Source organism: Schistocerca cancellata, chromosome 1 (genome assembly GCF_023864275.1).
Source record: "Schistocerca cancellata isolate TAMUIC-IGC-003103 chromosome 1, iqSchCanc2.1, whole genome shotgun sequence".
Classification (NCBI taxonomy): Eukaryota; Metazoa; Arthropoda; class Insecta; order Orthoptera; family Acrididae; genus Schistocerca; species Schistocerca cancellata.
In genome coordinates, this window is record NC_064626.1 from 667,092,916 (window position 1) to 667,118,126 (window position 25,211).

Genomic DNA, 25,211 nt, shown 5'->3' on the forward strand with positions numbered 1-25,211 from the left:
AGTAGGCCTGAAAATGAATTTTTCAAACAAGCACAAAGAATGTGAAGCTTCAACAAATTCCCATTAAAGGTGTCAGACAGCAAATGAAAAAATGTGTAAAATTCATTGAGGTACAGTTGGCTAGTAAGCTAATGAAAGCAGCTCAGTTCAGTATGTCTGCACTTAGAAGTACCTCTGTTGTGTGAACTTGAAGACCAGAGAACAAACTGATTTTGAATTATTTTGCTCCCCACTGTCTTACAGAATTCTCATCTTGGGAAAAATGAAGTTAAATGAAATAACAATATTACAAACAAGATAGTTGCTACTCACTATACAGCAGAGATGCTGACTTGCAGATAGGCTCACACAAGCTTTCAGCCAACAAGGCCTTTGCCAAAAATAGACACTCTCTCTCTCTCTCTCTCTCTCTCTCTCTCTCTCACACACACACACACACACACACACACACGCTCACGCAAATGCAATGCACACACACACGACCACAGTCTCTTGTAGTTGGAGCCAGACTGTGGTCATGTGTGTGCAAGCTGCATTTGCTTGTGTCTATTGACCACATTCTCTTGCAGTTGGAGCCAGACTGTGGTCATGTGTGTAGGTGCTGCATTTACTTGTGTGTTGTGTGTGTGTGTGTGTGTGTGTGTGTGTGTTGTCTATTTTTGACAAACGCCTTGCTGCCGAAAGCTTATAGCATGACAGTCTTTTTGTTGTGCTTATCTACAACTCAGTATCTCCACGATATGGTGAGTAACAACTAACCTTCTCATAATATTGTTACATTCCATCCTAGATTTTCTGTTATGATAAATGAAATATTCATCCAGCAAGGCCATTGTGGAAGGACATAACCAAAAAATCTGCAGATGCCTCTTCAAAGATCTTGGAATTCTTTAGCACACATCTCATTGCATTTACTCCCTAATAATATTTGTTGCTAACAGTTTCACTTCAGTAATAGATCATAACACCATCGTAAAAGACAGAAAATAATTTTCATGTATATTTGTCTACAATTCAGAGTGGCAGGCCTATTCTGTATTTGAGTGTGAATGTCTTTGGTAAAGTACCATCAGCAATAAAAAGAGATGTTGAGAATCCCCATAAATCAAAAATAAACTATTCCAGAATACTTACTTCTTTTACATATTTTCACATTTCCTGGATTCTAAAAATGAACATTTCTGTTAAGCTTATGACAAGTAACAATGTTCATTGCAAGCAGAGCTTTGTTGTTAAAATCCTTCAACCATCACATATTAAGTTACTAGTTGGAGAGAAACAGTTCTAACTTAACTTTCAAAAGTACCAGCTTTCTTATTAATTTTATTGTGTTGAATTTATTCTGGGTAAGGACAGATTTTTCACACAATATGAACAGTAGTTAATTATTAAAAAAGAACAGAAAATTCTGTTAGTTATTTTATATCTGGACTTCTTACACATCCCTGAAATTTCTCCTTCATGATGGCCTTGAAGTGGCATGATGATTCAGTGAATACCTACATCTTGAAATATTAAATTTTATTTTCAAAATATTTTTTAGAATTATTATTAGTTAACAACACAAAGGAAGCTCTGTTTTCAAGAAATGTTTTGTCATAGTAAAAATTTCCTTTACTTTTTATAGAGAAAAAGATATTTTTAATCAGAACAAGATTCTTAAAATTTTGTATGGTGTAACCACAAACCTGTCACGTGTAGCCTCTACTAACAATCAATCCCAAATGGCTCAAATACAAATATGACTTGATAGAGAAAAATCAGCAAAGCCATGGCTAGAGAAATAAGACTTTTAGAAGAAGTCTGAAAAGTCTGTGTGGATGTGAACATCACTCAACCCAATAGGAAAGACAGCATTGTAGTTCCAAGCTGACACTTCCCATCAGTGTTTATCCTTACACAATGTATAACACTGCTGCAAGCACAGCGAGTTTATATGATATGTTTCACATTTTATTGGTAAGCAAAGTTGTGACACTTAATTATTTTAAATATAATAGTACATATTAAATATTTATATTTATTTACAAATGATGTGTATTGTACTACAAAGTTGTCTCAACATACCTTCATGCCATCGAGGCCTGATGGACCCTACAATAGGAAAAAGATAATAAAATAAAATAAAATAATGTCGAAACAATACAAACAAATAAAACCATAAAAAACTCAAACCAAAACCATGTCATTTATTTGTGTTAAGTAACCCTTTCACTGTGAGTACACGTTTCATTTTTTTCTTACTGTCTCCATTTTTTCAAGAACAGGATATATTTAAAACATATATTTCCTTAATGTTCTTTGCCAATGCTAGTTACTTGATGACAGTTGACCTGTTAAATTTAGATTCTAGCATGTTTAAAAGCCTTAGGAAATCACTTTCTTCCATCATTAAGTTCGCCAGTGAAAGGGTTAATAAAAAAAAAAAAAAAAAAAAAAGAAAAGCAATGATGGTGGCAGCAACATCCAGTCAATCCAGTGATGTGATACATACTAAAAGAATACAGACAAGCTAGAAGCAAAGAGTCAGGAGTGTGATGTGTGGCAGTCACTATTGTGGCATGGGCTTTACATGTTACCTGTTATGGTAAAACACATCTTTCTCTTTCACTGACTGCATTTGAACATACACTTCCCTGATTTACTATTTTTCTGTAAATTATCCAGGGATACATGAGAGTAACAGATATGGATGGAGAAAGTGATATTATAACAATATGACTGCTCTTTAGTTTCAAAATCGTGTTTTTCTTTGCATCTCACTTTAAGTGTGCCTTGTCAAGTAATACTAGTTAAATTATATGAGAAGGAGTTAAAATATGGCATGTACGGTTGCATACTTACTCATATCTCACAGAGTCCCTTTCAACTGTTCTGGTAAAACTGTGGAACAATTTTTATGAATATGAAACATTATACAGTCAGCTAAGCAAATAATTTTTCACTGAGAGCTGTTTTAAATATGTGGTCTAAAATAATACATGAGTTCCTTTTATAACATCATTTATTGTTATAGCTGACAGTTGTTCATGAAAATCATGTCTATATGACAAATGCCAACAATATGAAGTGTGTATCCTGAAGATGCTTTACAGTTTACCTTACAGAAAAGTATAAAATCTATAGATTGAATAGTACAGCAATTTTAGATAAAAATTACAGGCAAACTGAACTTCACAAATGTTATCTGCTTAAAGTTCAGTTTACAATTATATTTCCTTTAATGGTAAAGTATAAAAAAAGAGTACAAAGCAAAAGTTTTGGACAAATAGGTTTATGTATCAACTGTGCACTGTATTTTGTGAATGGGATGAATTGTCATCATCAGGTGTGTTGATGGACTGATGCCAGGACACTGGAGTGGCTTCTATTTGTACAGGTAGCCAATAGTCACAGGGCAGGCATTCCACACTCAAACCTCAACCTGGACTATGCAAGAGATGTGGATGAAATATGAAACCCCACATCCATTGACTGCAGCTGTAAGTAAAAAAAATAGCTGCTCCAGCCTCCTGCCAACAATACAGCTGTGGGCTTGAAGATGAAAACTCATTATGCTCGTATTGTTGAACTACTGAGCACGTCTTTGTCACAACAGTCCAGACGTTCATTTTACACCTTCTACAGCATAGTATGTGTTAGAAAAAAACTGAAGAATCAAAAGAAAATTATAGCTTTTTTATATAAATGGACAAATGAGGAACAGAAGTTAGCTAATGCTAAAACAAAAATGATGAACAAGAAAACTGTAACACTGTACTTACAGAAGCAAATTATTAAATCATAAGGAGACAATGTCAAGGAGAATCTATAAGCTATAGTAAGCATAGCATCATTTTCAGTAAATTTTGGTATTTCATTTCTAATAAAGTGCATTTTACAAAGTATGTGTGCTCCCATAGCTGCTTCAGTTTTCTAAAGAAAAATGTAAATCATCAATACAACAGAAGCTGATGGTAACTTGGGTTAAGGAATGAGTGATTAAGATACAAAAATAGCTAAAAATAGTTTAATGCATCCTAATTAACTGTATTAAAATACACTGAAAGACAAAAACTGCAAATATTCAGTACAGTGTGTAATTCAAATGGATGTAAACAGAAAATTTCATATGTGCTCCTAAGGAAATGAGCACTCTCCATAATGAGATGAATTGAACTTCAACAAACAACAGAGTGAAATTCAACATGGTCTTTTATAAGCCATGTATCATGGTAAGCAATGGAAACAATATACTTAATGGATGAGACACGCACATTACATTGCTTTCAGCAAATGCCATTTGAGAAACAAATAGGGACAGGAAATGGGTCATGTATAGTTCTTGATAAAGGAAAACATATTTCTGCTCACAACTTCTAAATGCTTCTGGAAAGTGACCAAAGTTTCTCTCTCTCTCTCTCTCTCTCTCTCTCTCTCTCTCTCTCGTTCTTTCTCTATCTCTCTCACCCTCTCTCTTTCCTTTTACTGTCTCTTTGTGTACACATTTCTCATCTAAAGTGATTTTAATGACACTTCAAACTTTTCAGCAGATATGTGTCAAATTCATGTCTTTGGCTGCTTTTCTGTTTGACTATATGATCAACTGTCATTGCAATGTAGCAGAAAAAGGTAGTTAGTATACAGTTATACATATCAAATCTTTCAGATAAAAGCAAATGACTTATCTCATCTCTGAATATAAACAGAAGTAATTAGGTATGCATTTTACTTCAAAAGAGGACATTTCACCATTTCAAAAATCAGTCAGGAAGAATTAAATGATTAATATCACAATATCACAGGGACCCAATATTTAACTACACAGTATTTCTGGAGTTAAGACCTGGATAAGTACTTTGTAGCAAAGATTTGCATCACAGCGTCCAGACTATTTCAGTAAAATGTCTGACATTATACATTTATCACAATGACAATTTCTGTTGTCTATATTCGACAGTTCACAAATTGAAATGCCCCGACTGTGTAACATGAAGTTATGGGAAACACTATGTGACACAAAAACATGGAACTGTTTAGGAATTTGTTAAAAGTTATTGTATTTTTATGACCACTTTATATTGCAGAAGTTACAACAAAAAATTTTACCCAAATATTTCAAAGCATTTTACTATATGCATGTGAAAATTAATAAGACAAAATGAATACAGGTATTATTGTTGAAACTGCTTGATATTTTGAAGCATGTATATTACGTAGCGTCACAAGCAATCTTCCTTGCCATCTACATGGCAGATTGTAAACCTCACCTAATGAAGTACAGTACATGCTACTGAATTATTTAATTTTCATATTTATTTGTAGTATTTATTCTACATTTTGATCAGCAGCTGATACATTTCAGTGCCTGAAAGGCCTCTCAGTTTCATACCTTGTGCTATCACACCAAACCTTTTACAATGAATGAAACAGTAAGAAAGTAGCTGGCACCCAAAACCTGTTCAGTTATTCAATGTGACCCTTTTTATTAATGAAAAGATACTTTTATTGCAAAAACATGTACACTGGAACATGTGGAAAAGAGACCATATTTCAAAACAGGACATCATTAAGTACATTCACAGACCATGTTCACTACAACTGCCACTGTTCATTAAAGTATATAATAACAGATTATAACACTGTCTAAAGTGCCTTTAGCAAATAATTTTATGGAATAATTAGAAAATTAGGAACACTGCACAAGAGTTAATTATTTTAACAGCTGAAAAGTGACTCTTTTGTCATTTGTTTTTTTAACAATAAGATGATTTTTTAATGCTTAAAAGATGTGGAATGAATTTGCTTTCTCTACAATGACTAAGTAACAAAGAGCTCTGGCCAAATGTTAATACATGTTGCTGATACACAGCCCTGTTAATACAGCTGAAAAAGAAGGTAGCTCAGAATTGTTACAAAATAACTGGAAGTTTTCAGTTAAAGGGATTTTAATTTTTCATTGTTAGGCCTTTGTTCTTATAGGTACTGTGGGACTAACATTTGTATTTCTGTGTAAAATTTCCCAATGAACAACTGTTACCGCCACATCTAATCACTGAAAACTTATTCATGATAACGAATCAACTACTTTACAATTGCAAAAGGGGACTATTCATGGGTTTCAATGATTCTTACTATTATTTTTAACTAAAAAAAGGAATTAAAGGATTTTATTGATGGATGTGCTTCAGTTAGGGAACACAATATCAGTCCATAGAAAAATCAGAAACAGAGCTTGATATATAGATGTATTATTTGTGCTACTGATATCAAAGCAATAATCTTAACCTGAACACTGCACAAGTTTGAACCTTATGAAACAAGATGAATAATTTTTCACTTGTACCACTCAAAACAACTACCAGGCCTTTTATTGTAGCTATATGAGAGAAATACATGAAAACTTCAAATTATTGATACCTTTCACTATGAGACAGTGTCATAACTGCATATATTTTTCATACTCTGCAAAATTAAGAGAATGGTTATCTATTATGATCTTTCTGTATTAAAAACATTAATTTTATTTTCCACCAAGTTACTTGCTGTTTTCTTCAATCTTATAGGCTCCATTAACAATCTATTTCTCCTAGAGATCAAAAAATGAACTGTTTCTGGTTGATTATGTTCAAGCAGGCAGCATATTCAGCTGTTGCATATCATTCACTTTTAAACAGAAAAAGATTCCTTTTGAAACAGAAAAAGAAGTCCACAAAAATCAGAGCATGGCATATCATGCACTGGACTTGAGAGAAACAACTTAAAGCTTGAGCATAAGCCAGAAGCATTTATAGAGATAAGACTTTAGCAGCATGCATGCCAATTTATTTTCCAAGCAACAATTTCATTCTTACACTAAACATATTTCACAGTAAAGGAAGACAATCTCCCAACAAATTATTATCTTACATCTATACAGGTTTAAATTTTACAAATAAATACACAGACGAACAGTTTCATAATTTATACAATGGATATATAAAATGACAGTAGAGAAGGAATATGATGAAATATCCCCAATTTATTTTGTGTGCAGATTCACTGCATTTTACCTTGTCATCATATCAGTAAACAGTAGTTCATTAGATTGTTTATGAGAGAAATGTCTCTCAGATTAAATGCTGTCACAATGTTCCCGCATGACAAATCCAACAAAGGATGACATATCCTTTTAGCATTTTGATAAATTTTGCATGATTATTTTTAGAATTTTTAGGAGTATGTTTGTGGAATGGAATTACTGATATTCCTGTACATAATACTGCCAGGTTTAAAGAAAGGAACTTTTTACGCTGTTTGTACATAAAAAATATTCTGTCAATAGAATCTCCACCTCACTACTTTCCAGATACACCTGGATTACATTTTACACTGAAGTTAATATGCAGAATATATTCCGAAAACATCTGGAGCAAGTTATTATGATTTTGTAATTTTTTTATGTCGTGTCAGTTACGATCAACAACAGTGCATCCCTTGAGGCCTAGAAAGGGAAACTGTGAAACATACACTCTTTTCTGGAGAGTACCCTCAAATGCAACAACTGACAGTTAAATAACATTTTAGTTTCAAAATGCAGTGTGACTGATGTTGAAAACTTCATTTTTTGCAGTTTGCTTGTTAGATGAACAATAGTTTCAAATATTATGAAAACAAAATTTTGACTCATATTATTACAGATATGATAGCCGTACATCAACGAATTTATTGGCACACAAACTCACTGGCTAGCACTGTCACAGTCTCTCAAGTAGCCATATTAAATTGTACAAAATTCTTTTCTTAAGCACTGTCTGCCACATCTTCACAACTGGGGCAACTCTGTTTATATACACACACATATTTATATTAGTAATATACTGAAATATAATATTCATATAAATATATATACATGTACTGGCTACTTCTGAATATAATCTGTCATGAAGTACAATGCAAACCGGCTCTCATTTGAAGAAATACTGTTTTCGGACCATACGACAAACATTGTTTCACTGATCTGTGTGTACCAAAATCAAGTATTACAAAACTAACATACACATGCCTAAACACACACCAACCTTCTTTAGCCAGCTTCTCTGTTAACAAATAAATATTCAATAAACTGGTTAATGTTTTTGCCCATGTGCATCAACTTTGTTGAGTCTGCAGGAGAGTGTGGGCAAGGTACAAACCGGCACCTCCAAGCAAGCATCAGGAACTGGCTGACTGTATGTTAAGACTTGAGGCACTGAATGAGTTGTGTGGCTGTTAGTTGCAGTAGATGGCTGCGCCGCCAACCAGTCTAAGAATGTGTAGACCTTACCGTGCCTCCCGTCTTCCCAACATCTCCAGGTCGACCTGGCTCTCCACGGAGTCCCATTGGGCCCTGAAGACAATAATGGTAAATACCTTAATGACCAGTGTCAGAATATTGTTCTTTGTGTGTATCAAATGGTCTTTTTGTTCTGATATGCGACATTAACAAATCATTTTGAATTCATTTCTCTAGAATTCCACCTCTACTTCTCACGAATGATTTAAGTTTAACAAGCTGTGTAACTCCAGACATAATACTGACATCTTTTAGAAACACAGGAAAGAGATAATTGCTTATAACAATGAATTTAATAAGTTAATAAGACAAGATGAAAAATAAATTGTATTAGCAATAGTACTGTTTCTTAAAAGAGTTGAAAAGTAGTTTAAATGAAAGAAAAAAAGTTAAATGTGAATACTTGTTTCTAAGTGATTGGATGTACCTTCAGGCAATGCCTCAGTTAAGATTCAGAAGGAAGAAAATCATCACTTAAGCTCTCATAGTACTGTGATACTGGACATAGCAAGAACCATGAAATATAAAGATAAGTAATAGCAAGCTTGCTTGTGGTGGAAAAATTAAAGTTAAATTGAAATTGTAGGTTTTCATGATGTACCTGCAGAATGCGAAATGCACAGACTATGTGCTGTAAAAAGTGTGTTGCCAGCTGGCACATATATTTTTTGACAAGTGTATCATTGTCAAAGCTGGATACTGCTGTGAATTTTCTCATCCAAATTAACCAAAAATAGCAACAGTTGAAACAACTATTTTCATTAACTTAGACATTGAAAACCAATGTTTTTTAAACAGACATCTCACTGTTGTGAGAAAACACATAAAAATAATGAAATTACCTGATATGTCAACCCTCAAACCCAAACATTTGTCATCTGTGTTAAATACTCATTTATTAAGCAACCAGAATATCTCTTCTGGTCCAAGTTAAAAATGCAATGAGAATGAGCCTCAATACTACTTTTGGAGAGTTCACAGAAACACTCTGTATATTATGATGGAATACTGTTTCTTGGAAGAAAAACATGCCAAAGGCTGGCTGGCTACAGCCCTAGATAATTGTCTAATTATGGGGCTAAGTAAGATTCTACCAAATGTTTACTCCTAAGAATGTCAGACCAATTCAGTCTGTAGAGTACCATCTTTTAAGCTTGGATAATGAAACACAGCCCACGATACTGGAAGTTTCACTCGGACAACAATGCATGTTTGCAAGGATCAATGGAAGACCTTATCTCACAAAATAAAAATATAATTCAGCATTTAACAGGCACTGAAACATGAAAGAATGGGTCTTTTCAGTGTACTCTATGCTACAAGCAGAATTTTCATCTGAAAGCAGAACAATGATTGTAAGTAGTAAGTGAGCCTATAAGTTTTCTTAATGACATCGATTCACTACTACTTTACAGGCTCACACTACAAATATTAAGAATTAAAAACAGCTGTAATATATTGTCTTCATCCACATAGTTGACTTTTTGATAACTTATACTTTCAGAGATACACATGACGTGCATATACTCTCATCAAGCAGAATTATGCCCCCTTGCCGTATCACTTGCTAAAACTAAATGCCTGCCCCGTTAGCTGAGTGGTCAGTGTTTCTGACTGCCATGCAGTGGGTTCAGGTTCAATTCCTGGATGGGTTGGAGATTTCCTCCAGTCAGGGACTGGGTATTGTGTTGTCCTCATCACCATTTCATCATCATCAATACACAAGCCACTCAGTGTGATGTCAACTTGACTGCCAAACCTCCCTAGGTGCAGACTCCCAGCTGTCAATGCCATATGATCAGATTTTTCTAACACCAAATAACATTCAAGATCGGTGTCCTCATTTCCTTAAGCATACTTTCCCATTTTACTATCAAGAAAATGATCAGGACAAAAAATAAGAAAACAGTCTTAATGATATCCATGCCATATACTTCTGCAAGCCAAGACTTGTGTTCATTACAGCACTAAACATTTTGTCTAGACTTTTTGATTTTAAAATTTGTGGTTACAAAGAACAGATACTCCAAATGACAAAGCTCTCTTATAATAAAGCCAACCTTACTTTACGCATCTGTTGTATAATAGGACAATTCACACCAATTCAATAACATCAGAAATAGTCTCTTAGTCTGTGACGTAAGTTGAAGAGTCAGGTACACTTAAATAACCCCCTCAGGCTGAGCTGCTACACATACTGTACCTGAAATTTTAATAAATCATACACAGTATTGGTTTGGCATGAATGGTAACTATTTCCAGCATTTTCATTAAAGAGCATTTCTCCTGTTCATTAAGTAGTTGAACTTGTTTCATGTCAGACTTCTAACATTAGTCAAGTCAGTTCTACTTTGGCCATCCTCATTTAGTATATTGATTTGTTTACACAAATTTCATTTATGTTCAGTGTTATTCATCTTGATCTGTTGTAAGGTTGAATTTATAAGGTAGATTAATGATTTTCTTTTAACATGTTCTCTTCTATTATAAATGAAAATCCCCATTTTGAAGACATCATGGTCCATGAGGTAGGCAATGTAGATGTCCCTTCTAAAGTACTAATACACACTGGTATTGAAGTACTGGAGAAGTAGACATCATTATGTCAATAAGGATAATCAATCATCAATCTAATTTCACGTGTTGCTGTGTTGCTCATGGATTCCAGTTCCACCCCCCCCCCCCCCCCCCCCCCCACCACAGTCTCTCTTGGACATATCTGATTTCAAACATTTATACAGCTTCTATGGGTTAAAGTACATAACTTCAACCAACAATTTTTACATATTTTTTATAGTTCAAGTAGCAAGTATTTAACTTAGTTATTATAATTGGAGACTGGTAGAGTGAACAACTGCGGACAAATTTCTTTCTCAGTTTACTTGAATTGTGCAGTTAACATGACTGATAAAACTAAAACTGATTGAACAAACTTAAAAATTTAGTAATTTAAATGGGTTTCCTTTTAATATTGTTACTGTTTACTAAAACCATTTTCATAAAAACTTTACAACAATCATTACATTGCAGTTAGATATATTTTTGGAAGCAATGTCACTTTTCAAGTTATTACAAGGAAAAACCATTTCCTCTATCTTCCTTAGTCACATACAAAAAGTTAGTTAAAAATTGGAAAAGAGGACCGAAAAAGAGGACATAGAATTCATTAGTTTTTGAAACTAATGACATATTCCCAAGAAAAATAATGAAAAAGAGATGGATAAAACTGAGTAAATAGGGAAATAAACCAGGAATTTGAATCAACAGGGACAGAGCAGAAGATGAAGAATCACAAGTTAACAATGAAACAGCAATCACGATATAGATAGATAGAAAAGTTGGAATGAGATGAGACGGTCAGCAGTTCAAGAGTAGCAAAAGAATTAGTGCCTTCTTGGAAAAGAAAAAAAAAATAGATGATGGGAAGGAAAATGAAAAGACATTTTAAAGGGCGAAAGATGAAAATTTTTACAAACAATTAAACAAAGTGAATTATTAGTGAGGCATTTCTCATTTGCCACTTTGCGGTACTGGATCCCACACCCCCAGGAAACTTCATCAAAAGATTGCACAACTAAAGGGGAGGGGGGACATAAATACCACAAGTTACACTTCTGCTGATGACCTAGCAATAATACCTGGACTCACAATGAAACCAACACACCTTTGAGAAGCTGCACGAGATTGCTATCAAAATTGGCCTCCAAATATCTTATGAGAAAATGCACAACACGTACTTCAAGCATGAACTGAGACACTTTTTGATGCAACATACACTGGTTAAACATTTGAATCACTTAGATGACACTATCAGGAACAATGACAAGGACATTACACCAATAAAATCAATGTAGAAAAGTTGTGTAAAATCCATATCATCACAGGAAAATTCACAATAAGAAATCCTTATCCACCAAAACCAAATATTGCCACTATTACACAATTCTTCTCCCAGAAGTATGCTATGCATCAGTGTGAATGCCATTATGAAAACAAGACAACAGACATTGAGGAAAATATATGAACACAAGGACAAGATGTTATTTGGATGTGAAAAGGCTCAAGAGCACTATGTTCGCACTATGTTTCCTGGCCAAAAAATCTAGTTACATTGCAAAGTCAGAAACTTGACAGACATGTAATGCAAATTATATGACTCAAGACTGTGCAAGAAAAGCTGCCACATCATAAATGTGACCCAATAAATTGAGGTATGATCACTAAATGACACTCAAAATGATTTCACAGATGTCACTGTTCACACACTGGCAACTACTTTACCTACACAAATTCAGAAGATGAAGACTCATAACTACACATTCAAACAACTGACCAAAACTAACATGAAAAATAAAAATGTTTGGACGCCAGAAAGACAACAGACCTATAATGAGGCAATGAAGCACTTTTCAGAAGGCAAGAAGAGCAAGAAGCATAAAGTCTACTCAAGTTTCTATGTGCTCTTTAAATGGCCAAACAAGAACAAGTAAATGAAGGATGAAGGAGATAACAGAGGAGATGGGAAAGCTGGGATACCAAGACTTGAGAGAAAAGTATGTTTCACAATCAAGTGGTGGTTTTGGGTGGGAGAAATATTTAATTTGGCATTAACATGTACCCAAGTGCATTGGACTCTCACCAACAAGTTAACAACATCTAGATTGTGACAGTTACTGCATTAAATTATTTGTTTCCTAAAATATTGGTGTCTAGAGCAGGGCCATCTGCTCATGGTCTTGTACATTTGAACTATTCATTAATCTGAAAAAACATTCCTGAAGTGTTTTCAGTTTGCATTTTTCATTTTTATATACAAAAGTAATTGAGCATAGATAGACAAAAAAGCTATTTGTATAAGGATCTATCTTGTCAGATCCACATTCTTGATCCAAATAGTCGACCAGGCTTACAAATATGTTACAAGTCACTTTAAACACAAAACATAAAAGTTTCTCTCTACTTATGTTATACTTTACTTGCCTGAATTTTACCCAGCTTGGAGAAGGTGGGTAAAATTCAGACAAGTAAAGTATAACATAAGTAGAGGGAAACTGTGTGGTAGCTTCTTTAAGATACATGCTAAAATGTGATCTACCCTACCCAGTAATCTTCTTACATCACAACAATTTGTTTTTCTTCAAAGTCTCACCATAAAAGATGGGTTCAAGTTCTAAGGTCTCTGATTATTTTTTCCCTTCAGGACTAGTAGTAAATACAAATATGTGGGCACTCTCTGTGTATGCATGACACAGATGTAGATTAGATTAGATTAGATTAATACTAGTTCCATGGATCATGAATACGATATTTCGTAATGATGTGGAACGAGTCAAATTTTCCAATACATGACATAATTAAGTTAATTTAACAACATACTTAAGTTAATATAACAACTTTTTTATTTTATTTTTTTATTTTATTTATTTATTTATTTGTTAATTTATATCTAAAAATTCCTCTATGGAATTTCTTCTTAAATACTTGTTGGTTATCTGTCAGACTTTTGATACTATTTGGTAAGTGACCAAAGACTTTAGTGGCAGTATAATTCACCCCTTTCTGTGCCAAAGTTAGATTTAATCTTGAATAGTGAAGATTATCCTTTCTCCTAGTATTGTAGTTATGCACACTGCTATTACTTTTGAATTGGGTTTGGTTGTTAATAACAAATTTCATAAGAGAGTATATATACTGAGAAGCTACTGTGAATATCCCTAGATCCTTAAATAAATGTCTGCAGGATGATCTTCGGTGGACTCCAGCTATTATTCTGATTACACGCTTTTGTGCAATAAATACTTTATTCCTCAGTGATGAATTACCCCAAAATATGATGCCATATGAAAGCAATGAGTGAAAATAGGCATAGTAAGCTAATTTACTAAGATGTTTATCACCAAAATTTGCAATGACCCTTATTGCATAAGTAGCCGAACTCAAACGTTTAAGCAGATCATCAATGTGTTTCTTCCAATTTAATCTCTCATCAATGGACACACCGAAAAATTTGGAATGTTCTACCTTAGCTATGTGCTTCTGATTAAGGTCTATATTTATTAATGGCGTCATACCATTCACTGTACGGAACTGTATGTACTGTGTCTTATCAAAATTCAGTGAGAGTCCGTTTACAAGGAACCACTTAGTAATTTTCTGAAAGACAGTATTGACAATTTCATCAGTTAATTCTTGTTTGTCAGGTGTGATTACTATACTTGTATCATCAGCAAAGAGAACTAACTTTGCCTCTTCATGAATACAGAATGGCAAGTCATTAATATATATTAAGAACAACAAAGGACCCAAGACTGACCCTTGTGGAACCCCATTCTTGATAGTTCCCCAGTTTGAGGAATGTGCTGATCTTTGCATATTATGAAAACTGCTTATTTCAACTTTCTGCACTCTTCCAGTTAGGTACGAATTAAACCATTTGTGTACTATCCCACTCATGCCACAATACTTTAGCTTGTCCAGCAGAATTTCATGATTTACACAATCAAAAGCCTTTGAGAGATCACAAAAAATCCCAATGGGTGGTGTTCGGTTATTAAGAGCATTCAAAATTTGATTGGTGAAAGCATATATGGCATTTTCTGTTGAAAAACCTTTCTGGAAACCAAGCTGACATTTTGTTAGTACTTCATTTTTACAGATATGTGAAGCTACTCTTGAATACATTACATTCTCAAAAATTTTGGATAAAGCTGTTAGAAGGGAGATTGGACGGTAATTGTTGACATCAGATCTATCCCCCTTTTTATGCAAAGGTATAACAATAGCATATTTCAGTCTATCAGGGAAAATGCCCTGTTCCAGAGAGCTATTACACAGGTGGCTGAGAATCTTACTTATCTATTGAAAACAAGCTTTTAGTATTTTGCTGGAAATGCCATCAATTCCATGTGAGTTTTTGCTTTTAAGCAAGTTTATTATTTTCCTAATTTCAGAGGGAGAAGTGGGTGAGATTTCAATTGTATCAAATTGCATAGGTATGGCCTCTTCCGATAACAGCCTAGCATCTTCTAATGAACACCTGGATCCTACTATATCCACAACATTTAGAAAATGATTATTAAAAATATTTTCAACTTCTGACTTTTTGTTCATAAAGTTTTCATTCAATTTGATGGTAATACTGTCTTCCTGTGCTCTTGGTTGACCTGCTTCTCTTTTAATAATATTCCAAATTGTTTTAATTTTATTATCAGAGTTGCTGGTTTCAGACATGATACACATACTTCTGGATTTTTTATTAACTTTTTTTAATATAACACAGTAGTTTTTATAATGTTTGATAGTTTCTGGGTCACTACTCTTTCTTGCTGTCAGATACATTTCCCTTTTCAGGTTACAAGATATTTTTATACCCTTAGTAAGCCATGGTTTGTTACAAGGTTTCTTACGAGTATATTTAACTATTTTCTTGGGGAAGCAGTTTTCAAATGCATTTACAAAAATGTCATGAAATAAATTATATTTTAAATTGGCATCAGGTTCACGGTACACCTCATCCCAGTCTAACTGCTGTAGGCTTTCCCTGAAATTTGCAATTGTTAAATCGTTGACTGAATGTACTATTTTGGAGGAATGTTTAGTATTACTGAATGTAGCTATGGCATATATTGTAACTAGCTGTGCACCATGATCAGAAAGACCATTCTCAACAGGCTGAGCATTTATCTGGTTAAACTTATCTTGGTCTATAAAGAAGTTATCTATCAGTGAGCTGCTATCCTTTACCACCTGAGTAGAAAAATCAATAACGGGTGTCAAATTGAAAGAACCGAGTAATACTTCAAGGTCATTTTTCCTATTACCCTCTTTCAGAGAATCTACATTGAAGTCCCCACAAATAATAAGGTCAGCACTGTATGGCACACAGAACTCTAATGGCCATTGCAAGACTGAGGAATATTTCTGATATTAGGAATCGCAATGTTTTCATTACAAGAACAGCAAGAAATCACTTGTTTTCTCAAGTTGTTTTGTGTTCCACCTATTAAAATTCATCACCTTTTGAGTGATGTTAGTGGTGATGAAATCATGAACATAGAATACAAGAGTCTGTAGGTGTGATAGTTAAAGAAGACAGAACGTCATGTGACAAAGGAGATAAACACTCTCGACATTGCACTAGCCAGTCTGACAACATGGTCACACAAGTGGAGCCAGATGTTTTGTGATTGCTGAATGAACATGAAAGACAATTGTTGACTGAACATGAAAGACATTGCCTCCAAAGTTGGCACACAACCTCACCAACTCAGGCACAATTTCTTGTAAGGGGCAGTACTGAAAAGATGCTCTGGGACAGCATTGGCACAATTCTTACTCATTGTGCTGTGTACAGCAAGAAGGTGACAGATGTGAGCTCCCAAGAAAATATGACAAACAAGTTCCTACCAGCAAAAATGGAAAAGGCTGCAGAAGAGCTCTTTCATCAACCTTATTGGGTGTGACACATGGGCCTCCACAATAAACCACTTTTGAAGAGGTTTCTCATGTTTCTTACTCACCTGATCTGACTTCTGGTGATGTTTAGCTTCTATTTGCAGTAGCCATGAGGTATTGCATCTACATCATAAAAAGTGTGTATGGTTTCAGGCAAAGTATAGTCAGAAATGACAACTAATAATGCATTATATATGACACCTATTTGATTTACCTATTTCATTATTTGGATTCTTCACATACGCACGAATATTTCAAAATTGTGAAAAGTTGCTCTACAGAATGTCCTTCGAATTCCTACCCATCACTGAATATCCTACAGTGTCATTAGAGGGCATCTTCATGTTTTTACTGTGCCCATCATATTTTCTTATTTTTCTTGTCACTTTCAGTTGTTCAGTAATTTTACAATATTTATGTAATCAAAGCTTCTTCACCCAGTCACTCTCTATTTTATTTCTGATTTGTTCTGTGACCTCTCTGTCAATACTGACTTGTCTGGAACTAAAACTCATCTGTCTGTGTCATTTTTAACTCATTTTTATATTATTTTATTGGGTATCCATTGGGCAAGGATCTTAGGTAAACTTCCTCTCAGATAATTAATAAATACTCTTCCTTCGAATCTTCCATTTCATTTACCAGATGCAATAATCTAACATATTATAGCTTCTATTTGTGTGTGTCAGTCTACTGACACATGAATAAGCTGTTATGTTTTTGCAGTTTATTTAGTTAGGACTCTTCTCATCCATTATTCTTTCTCAATTAATGTTAAGCATAAGATAACTTCACAATGAACACAACACAACTAAAATTGTTCATGTTACAGCTCATGCACTTTCTGTTAATGTCCATTTCAAATAATTACAAGGACAAGATATAATCCTCTTATTCTTTACTGAGTATGTGCCTGCACTAATCCTTGTCTCGAACCTAGACACCCACATTTTATGAGTAATGGAGAGAAACTATGGGCAAACAGAAGCTGTGAAGTTGTCTGCAAAGTGTGTATGGACAGCTCAGTTGATAAGACTAAGGCCAATGAAAAGTCAGTATCTGGGTTTGAACCTTAGACCAATAAACAATGTTAACTTGGCAAATTTTTCAACCGTCATGATATTCTAAAACATGGCTGACTTACATGACACACAACGAGTGATATCTTCATTTTTAAGCGACTAATGTTGTTGGTTAAATGTGACACTAAATATATACAAGATAAGAAGGATCCTATTTCATCCATGAAGAGTTGAAAATTTTATGGCTAATTAGGTACGTATCATGGAAAGAAAGAAAAAAAGCATATATGTATTTGGTTGCAGCACTTTTCTTTTTCTGTTTTCTCCACTGGTATATAACAAGACTTTTATGGAAAGTAACTGTACACGAGGCTATAAAAAAGTGGTTATAATTATAGTGCAGCTACTCACAGAGGTCCAGTGTGGGCTTTAATCATCCTATGACAGCAAAACTTGTAGATATGTTAATGTGGAACTGATTTACGCTAGAAAAAAATTAGTTCCAATTTTGGACACCAGGGACAAATCTGGCAATGCAAAGCATCTCGTTGACATCTCTAATGCTCATATTGAACAAATTGTGTAAGCAGTGGTTAATAATAAGATCAAAATTATGACCCAGAGTAAATCCATTGTGCATTAATGTATTATAATATCTACCATGTATTGCCACCATATGATAATTACAGCCCACACTGAACGTCTGTGAGTATCCACACTTTAAAACCACCCAGTAGTATCAGAGAGAGAGAGAGAGAGAGAGAGAGAGAGAGAGAGAGAGAGAGAGAGAGAGAGAGAGAGGAAGTCAAGTAATAGGAAATGGCATGTGTCCTCTCACTGTTTACAACAGCATCAAACAAGATGCTGTCTCTTGAGAAGATAATTTAAAGAGTAAGTGGTTGAAGAGTTTGTCGAAAACTCTTTGCAATGATTACTTATTTGGGTTACTATCTATTATAACCTTCATGTTGAGACCTCCATCTCATCTGTTTGCTATGGTAACTGGGAGAAGAACTCTGAGGCAATACAAATGAGTTTGAATATGTATTGTTTTTATGACAGCAACTAATGATAATGGAAATAACAAAAATAGCAATTTTGTATACTTTCTTACAATCTAGATTTTATTACACAAATTTATGAATAAAATGGTCTAGTGTAAGAAAGAAAATAACACTTCATCAATAAGAATATTCAGTCATGGAAACTGATAATAACAAGTAGTCAGAATGGCTGGCCAGTAATGAACTGCTCCCTTCCCCTCATACATTTCCAGACTTCCCCAACTAATCCCTCTTCCCTCCACGAAGAAGGAATGTACATGTTCTGAAAGCTAGCTTGAACATTCTCTAATTTTCTTTCAGTTACACTGGTAATTTGACTTTATGAATGTAAGTACAGCACAGACTAATAATCTCATATCTTTCATTCTGCCTCCCCTACAACACCTTTTTCTGCAAAGTAAATGACACATTTCAGGCTTTAAGTCCATTTGCAACAGTCTCCTATGTAAACTACTAAGTACTCATTATGTGCCTTCCACCTTTTTTGAAACATCATACCTTGAAGAAGAAATGTAAAAAAAATTTGATTGCTGTAAGGCACAGAACAAAAAATATTTTTGACATATAAGTTTTATTTGATTAATTATTAACTATACATGACAGAGAAACTACTGCTGTGACAAAAGTATCCATTAAACATCAGAAACTAAGGCCCTATACACAAATTAATATTATGGAAATAAATAGTTCTACACTTCATAATAAACATAATAAGTGCCTGTAACATGTTAAAGCTTAAAATAATGGAATCAATACTTACTGGCAGTCCCATAGGTCCTGGATCTCCTTTTGACCCCTTTTCTCCCTGAAAAAAATATTAAGTAACGACATGTATTAGACAAAGAACAAGATTATTTTCTTTTTGTCTGAAAGAATTAATATATGAAAATAGTTTAAGCCAAAGCACAGTAAAATAATCTACAATAACGAAAACAAATTCCACATACAATAAATGAAGGGGAAATGGGAAACGTCAGACTATATGTATTTTCATATGATGTTTGTGAATAAAAAAGACACAGAAGCATGGAATAAACATTTAAAAATAAATACTAACAATGCAAAATCCACATTGGAATATCAAGAATAATAATAAATACTTCTTTCTCTTGGCACATAAATATCACAGAAAGGAAAGGGGAGACTTGGAAAATCAGTCCATGATATTAAGAGGTTGAGCACCTCAAAGGAAAATTAGAGGTTGACAAAAACAGCAAATGATAAAAATAAAATTGTTGACCTGGATAAGTTATGCTGCAGATGATGTAACTGGTGCAAATGTAAGCAGAAAAGTGCGAATGACAAAACTCATTTACACAGGGTTAGATACAAAACTAGATCACAGCAGACATCCAATCTAAAAATGACAGAAAGAAATAAGAGTTTAAGGATGGTCCGAAAGCAGTGCTAAAGCATCCATAAATGATGGTTGGTTGTATCACTATAAAGTTTAAAAATATTCTGAATTGTATCTAGCCTTGAGTGCTCCATGAGGTAGAGCAAAATGCTCTGTTTTCTGCTCTCTCTCCAATTTTCCATTTACTATCTTTATGTTTTTTTCTCATCCATTTATTTGCATTTCACTGTACTCTTTTTCTTTATTCTCATCATTCCATGTCTTTTCTGTGAGATGTGACTTTTATAAAGCTGTCTTCCACACACTTTTGTGTGCATATGAGCCCCTTGATTGTCCTTCACTGCTTGTAAGTTGCCTCCTTTCATAAAATAGCTCTCACATAATTATCACTTCTTGCATCTACATCTCCATCTCCATCTATGTGTATCTCTCTCTCTTTACACCTTCATTTGATCCATACAGTGTTAATATACACATTACAAAATTAGTGATTTACCTAGAAGATAACTACTGGATGGAGTACTCAGTTTTTGGGCCAATATACTACTATCCAAGAAATGAAATCACCAAACTGAAAATTTATGTCAATTATTCAGTTAATGTTTCCTGGAAATCCTGGAAATCTCATGGTCTGCAACCAGTGTCTGATACTCCTTGGCTGTCTTGGTGCCTTGCATGAGCTACACTGGACCCATGTCAATTTCCCCACTAACTTATCTCCAACCTGCAGTATAGGTGTCCATGAGCTGTTCCTCTTGAAGAACATGGATTTGCACACTTCCATTGGCATGATGGAGAGGATATCATGATTCATCAGACCATGCAACACTCTGCCACTATGCCAAAGTCCAAAGCCGATTTCAGTCACAGTTGCCAATGTCATGGAGTTAACGTTGGTAGATGCATGGGTCATTGGCTGCAGAGGCCCACCATTAGGAATGTTCAGTGCTCTGTGTGTTCAGACACACTTGTACTCTGCCCAGTATTAAAGTTTAAAGTATGATGTTAGTTCCACCCTGGTTCAGTGCCTGTCCTGTTTTACCAGTCTGCCCAGACTACGACATCTGACATCTGTAACGATGGGTGGCCACCCAACCCCATGACATCTGGATATGGTTTCACAACTTTTGAAGATGCTCACCAGAACACTCCTCAAACACCCAACAAGTCATACAATTTCCAAAATGCTTGCACTGACCCTCCAGGCCATCACAAACCCCATCACATCTGGATACGCTTTCACCACTTTTGAAGATGCTCCTCAAACACTCAACAAGTGAAGCAATTTCCAATATGCTTGTGCTGACCCTCCAGGCCATCACAATCTGCCCACGGTCAAACTCAAATAGATTGTGTGCCTTCCCCATTCTACATGCAGACACTGATACTACATGCACCGTGTGTGTGTCCGACTAGCAATCATTCCTCTCCAGATGACACTGCTATTGCCTGGATTGGTTTATACTGACAGTTGGTCGGTGGTCATAATGTAGTCATCACTGATCAGTGTAATTTAAGATACTCATTAAACATAAACACAGTGTAAACACCCTGGGATAACAGGGAAATCTGGGAAAAATCCAGAAATTTTTTTGGATTCTGGGAATTTTTCATTCTTTTAGTTTCAGTTAAATTTTTATAGTTTTGGTTGGTAAGAACTAATTCTCTAAGAAAGAATTTTTCTTTAGACTGCAACTGCAGAATAATACTCCAGCAATAAAATGTATATGAGGGGGAAAAAATAGAACTTAAGTTGCAAAGGAAATGTGCCTTCTACAGCAAAAAAAGATGGTGCACACACAAGCATCTGCCAACAGAAAAATGTGTCAAACACTTTAGGATGAAGCCTACAGAATTATTCGTAACAACAAACTGCTGCCATTGAGTATGACATCACAAGAGTTTTCATTCAGTTTATTTGAGTGGTTGCCAGTGGGCTCATGCAAATGCACAGTTGAGTCTCATATGAGCAGTAACTTCTTCTACATCTGGCTACTTGATGTGCAGCTGTTAGCCGTATGAGCAATAGCAACAAGCAGCCAGAAGGTACCCAGAAACATTTCTGTGGCACGGCTAAGCTGCCAGATTCGTGCATGCACAGAGCAGTCTGACTTGTAGTCGTGAGAGGGGTAGTCTCCACACGACCTGTGTTTATGTTTAGTGATTTTGCTGTTTCCTCTTCATTTACAGCTCTCACATCAAATGAAAACAAAATGGATTACTGTGGCTGTGATGTATTAAGTGCATTAAACTACATTCACCTATTTATGAAAGCCCTAAACATGTTATGAGTTTCAGTTTTCTGATTTTATTTTATTTCCAGGTTTTTGGCAGTCAGGCATTAATTAACGTTGCAGAACAATGAAGTTATTTTTGTCAATATGCTAAAGAAATTTATTTTAATTAATCTTTTCTGCAGAGACAGTTCATTTATTTGATACACTATTGGTTAGTATCAACTTTTTGCTGAATTTCAAATGCACATTTTTATCTTCTGGCACATAAGGCATTATAGTATAATAAAGAACCAAACACGAGATAATACAGTGCTGGCACTCCAAGAAAATTTTCATCCTGCAAACCACACTGCAAAGCTTAATATCAGCCTGAGGTCCACTTCTTAGTGAATCTGGACACATGACAGTGCACATTAAGTGGAATTATGCATTTTAGTGTGGTTTACGAAATTCCAATCCTCTGATGTCCTGTTTCATTTATGATGTAAGATCTCTTAATGCTATATATGTCTGAATATAAGGGCTTCCTACATCATCACAGCTGCGCATGCACAATAACATTTTCCGGTGCTCTCTGTAAACTGCTGAAACAAATTCTAACAGGTCATGGGAAAATACTGTGAATGGTGGATTTAAAAGCATTACTTTCAAAGTAAATTTCATTTTACACAAGATGAATTATGTTATGAGTGTGAACATCCTTTGAATTTCTTAAATCATAGAGCATTTGACTCTCACTTAAAGCTGAACACTTTGAGGGACAGCCACTTAGAATAAGATCGAGTCCACAAGACCAGATATTTACGTCATTATTTAAAATTTTACTGGCACATTTGTCTGATATATCTTCAAGTGTGACAAACACTAAAAAAGACCAATATTATATGTGAAAGGTTAGCTTCTCTTGTAGCTGGACAATGTATATTAATTTAAATCATTAACATTTCCTACTTCCGTGTTCGTGCTACTTAACAGTGATGTTTCTATTGGCTGATTAGATCGAGTGTCCTAGGCTCTGAATATCTGCTATCATTGGCTGGCATGTTCACGTGACATGAGCTATGACTGGCTTACAAAATCACATCGAAATCTCAATTTTAGTGCTTCGGAAACTAACATCCTGTATTTGGTGGAGTTCAAAAATACACTTCTGTAATATACAAAAATATGCAGCGTACATGTTGTTGCACATGAAAGACCATTCCAAAATGTGTTTTTTGCACATCAAAGATCGTTCCAAAACATGTTTTCCAAAGTGCCAGGAAGTTCTATGCCAGGGTATAAAACCTTAACCATTCAAAGAATTGATGAGTTTTACAGTTCTAGGGGAAATGTACTGTTACTTAACTAAGAGAAAGTGTATTTTCACATGGAAAAACTGCATTTTTAACCAGGAAACCTGGGAAAGATCCAGGAATTTATTTTCCTTGTCTGCTTATACACCCTGGAAAAGAAAATCTTGCATGCTTGTTTTACAATGAGGAAAATTAATATTTAACTTTGCCTCTAGTTCACTTTACTGGAGAATAGATGTTGATGGTGCTTCCATTTGGAATATTTTAAATCCCAAAAGCCTTGCTTTATGGAACAGCCTATGACCTGTAATTTCTGTGCACACATAAAGTATATGAATACAAAACTATGCACAACTTGCAGCTTTATATTTACTTTGTCCATGCTGAAAGTTTTTAACTGCAATTCTGGTAAATTATTCCTTTACTTATTAGCAGCAGCAACACTTATCTAACATCAACAGTAAATGAAAGCTACATTAGACAATATAAATGAAAAGTACCTTTGAAAGTCACAATGATAAAGATCCTGACTATCAATTCTGCCCTAAGTCTTTCAAGACATCCTAACTTTACTTATTTATTTATTGATTCATTTAATCTGGCAAGATTAGGCTCATGAGACCCTCTCTTACATCTAACCACACATTCTACATATTTTACACGACACACTATTATGGCAGCATCCTGTACCACATTTAGAAAGTAAAAATTATAACAATACAGATAACAACAGTGAAAATTCCTGGGTGGAGCAATACACAAAATATGGGCAAGGCAACCACCCACCTATAGTGGATCAAAACATGGAGCACACTAACACATAACAGAAAACAACATTCACACCAGCTCTGGAGCACTAGCTCTAGTTCCTGCGATAGTACAAGCTTTAATACATACAACCACACAGACAAATAACTGTGCTCTCCATGGCCACGGGAATGCTGTTTTCTGCTATGAGTTACTGAGCTCCATGCATTGATCCACTGTAGGTGAGTGGTTGCCCTTCCCTTACAATAATACAGAGAAAAAACACACACATGGTTTATATTCATACGTGATAAGTGCAACAATTATTAGAAATTACAGTAAGGTAGCTTTTAATTATCAGAGCTAGCAGCAATGGCATGAGAGAAAGGGGTGGAGGAGGGAGAGAAAGAAGTATGTGAAAACAGACAGTTAATGAATATAAGGGAAAAGAATGTGGCATGACTCTGGATAGAAAAGAAAAGACAAGGAAGCTTAACTGGGACAAAATAGAAGTATTGGTTTTACTATTTCAAAGAGGGAGAGTTGACCATCATTAACTTTTTGGTAAACATTATGAGGGTGACAAAAGAAAGTTCTTTAACTTCTTCTTAAACGCAGTAGATCATTGAAATGTACACAAAATGTAGGGTAGCTTTCAGCAGAGGTGGACAGCAAAGGATTTTGCAAATTTTTCTATATTATGAATGGGCACAGCTAGGATACTAGATAAGTGAGAAGTTCT

At 34.8% G+C, this 25,211-nt stretch overlaps 1 protein-coding gene across 1 annotated transcript in view; it reads right to left on the reverse strand.

The window, feature by feature from the left end:
- Nucleotides 1-25,211, reverse strand: part of LOC126092594 (collagen alpha chain CG42342-like) — a 614,083-nt gene that overhangs the window by 196,781 nt on the left and 392,091 nt on the right. Inside the window, exons 19-21 of the mRNA XM_049908319.1 lie at nt 19,594-19,638; nt 8,285-8,347; nt 2,068-2,094 (exon numbers count right to left, since the gene is read on the reverse strand). Of these exons, the coding sequence (XP_049764276.1) occupies nt 2,068-2,094; nt 8,285-8,347; nt 19,594-19,638 (135 nt within the window). The remainder of the gene's footprint in view (nt 1-2,067; nt 2,095-8,284; nt 8,348-19,593; nt 19,639-25,211) is intronic.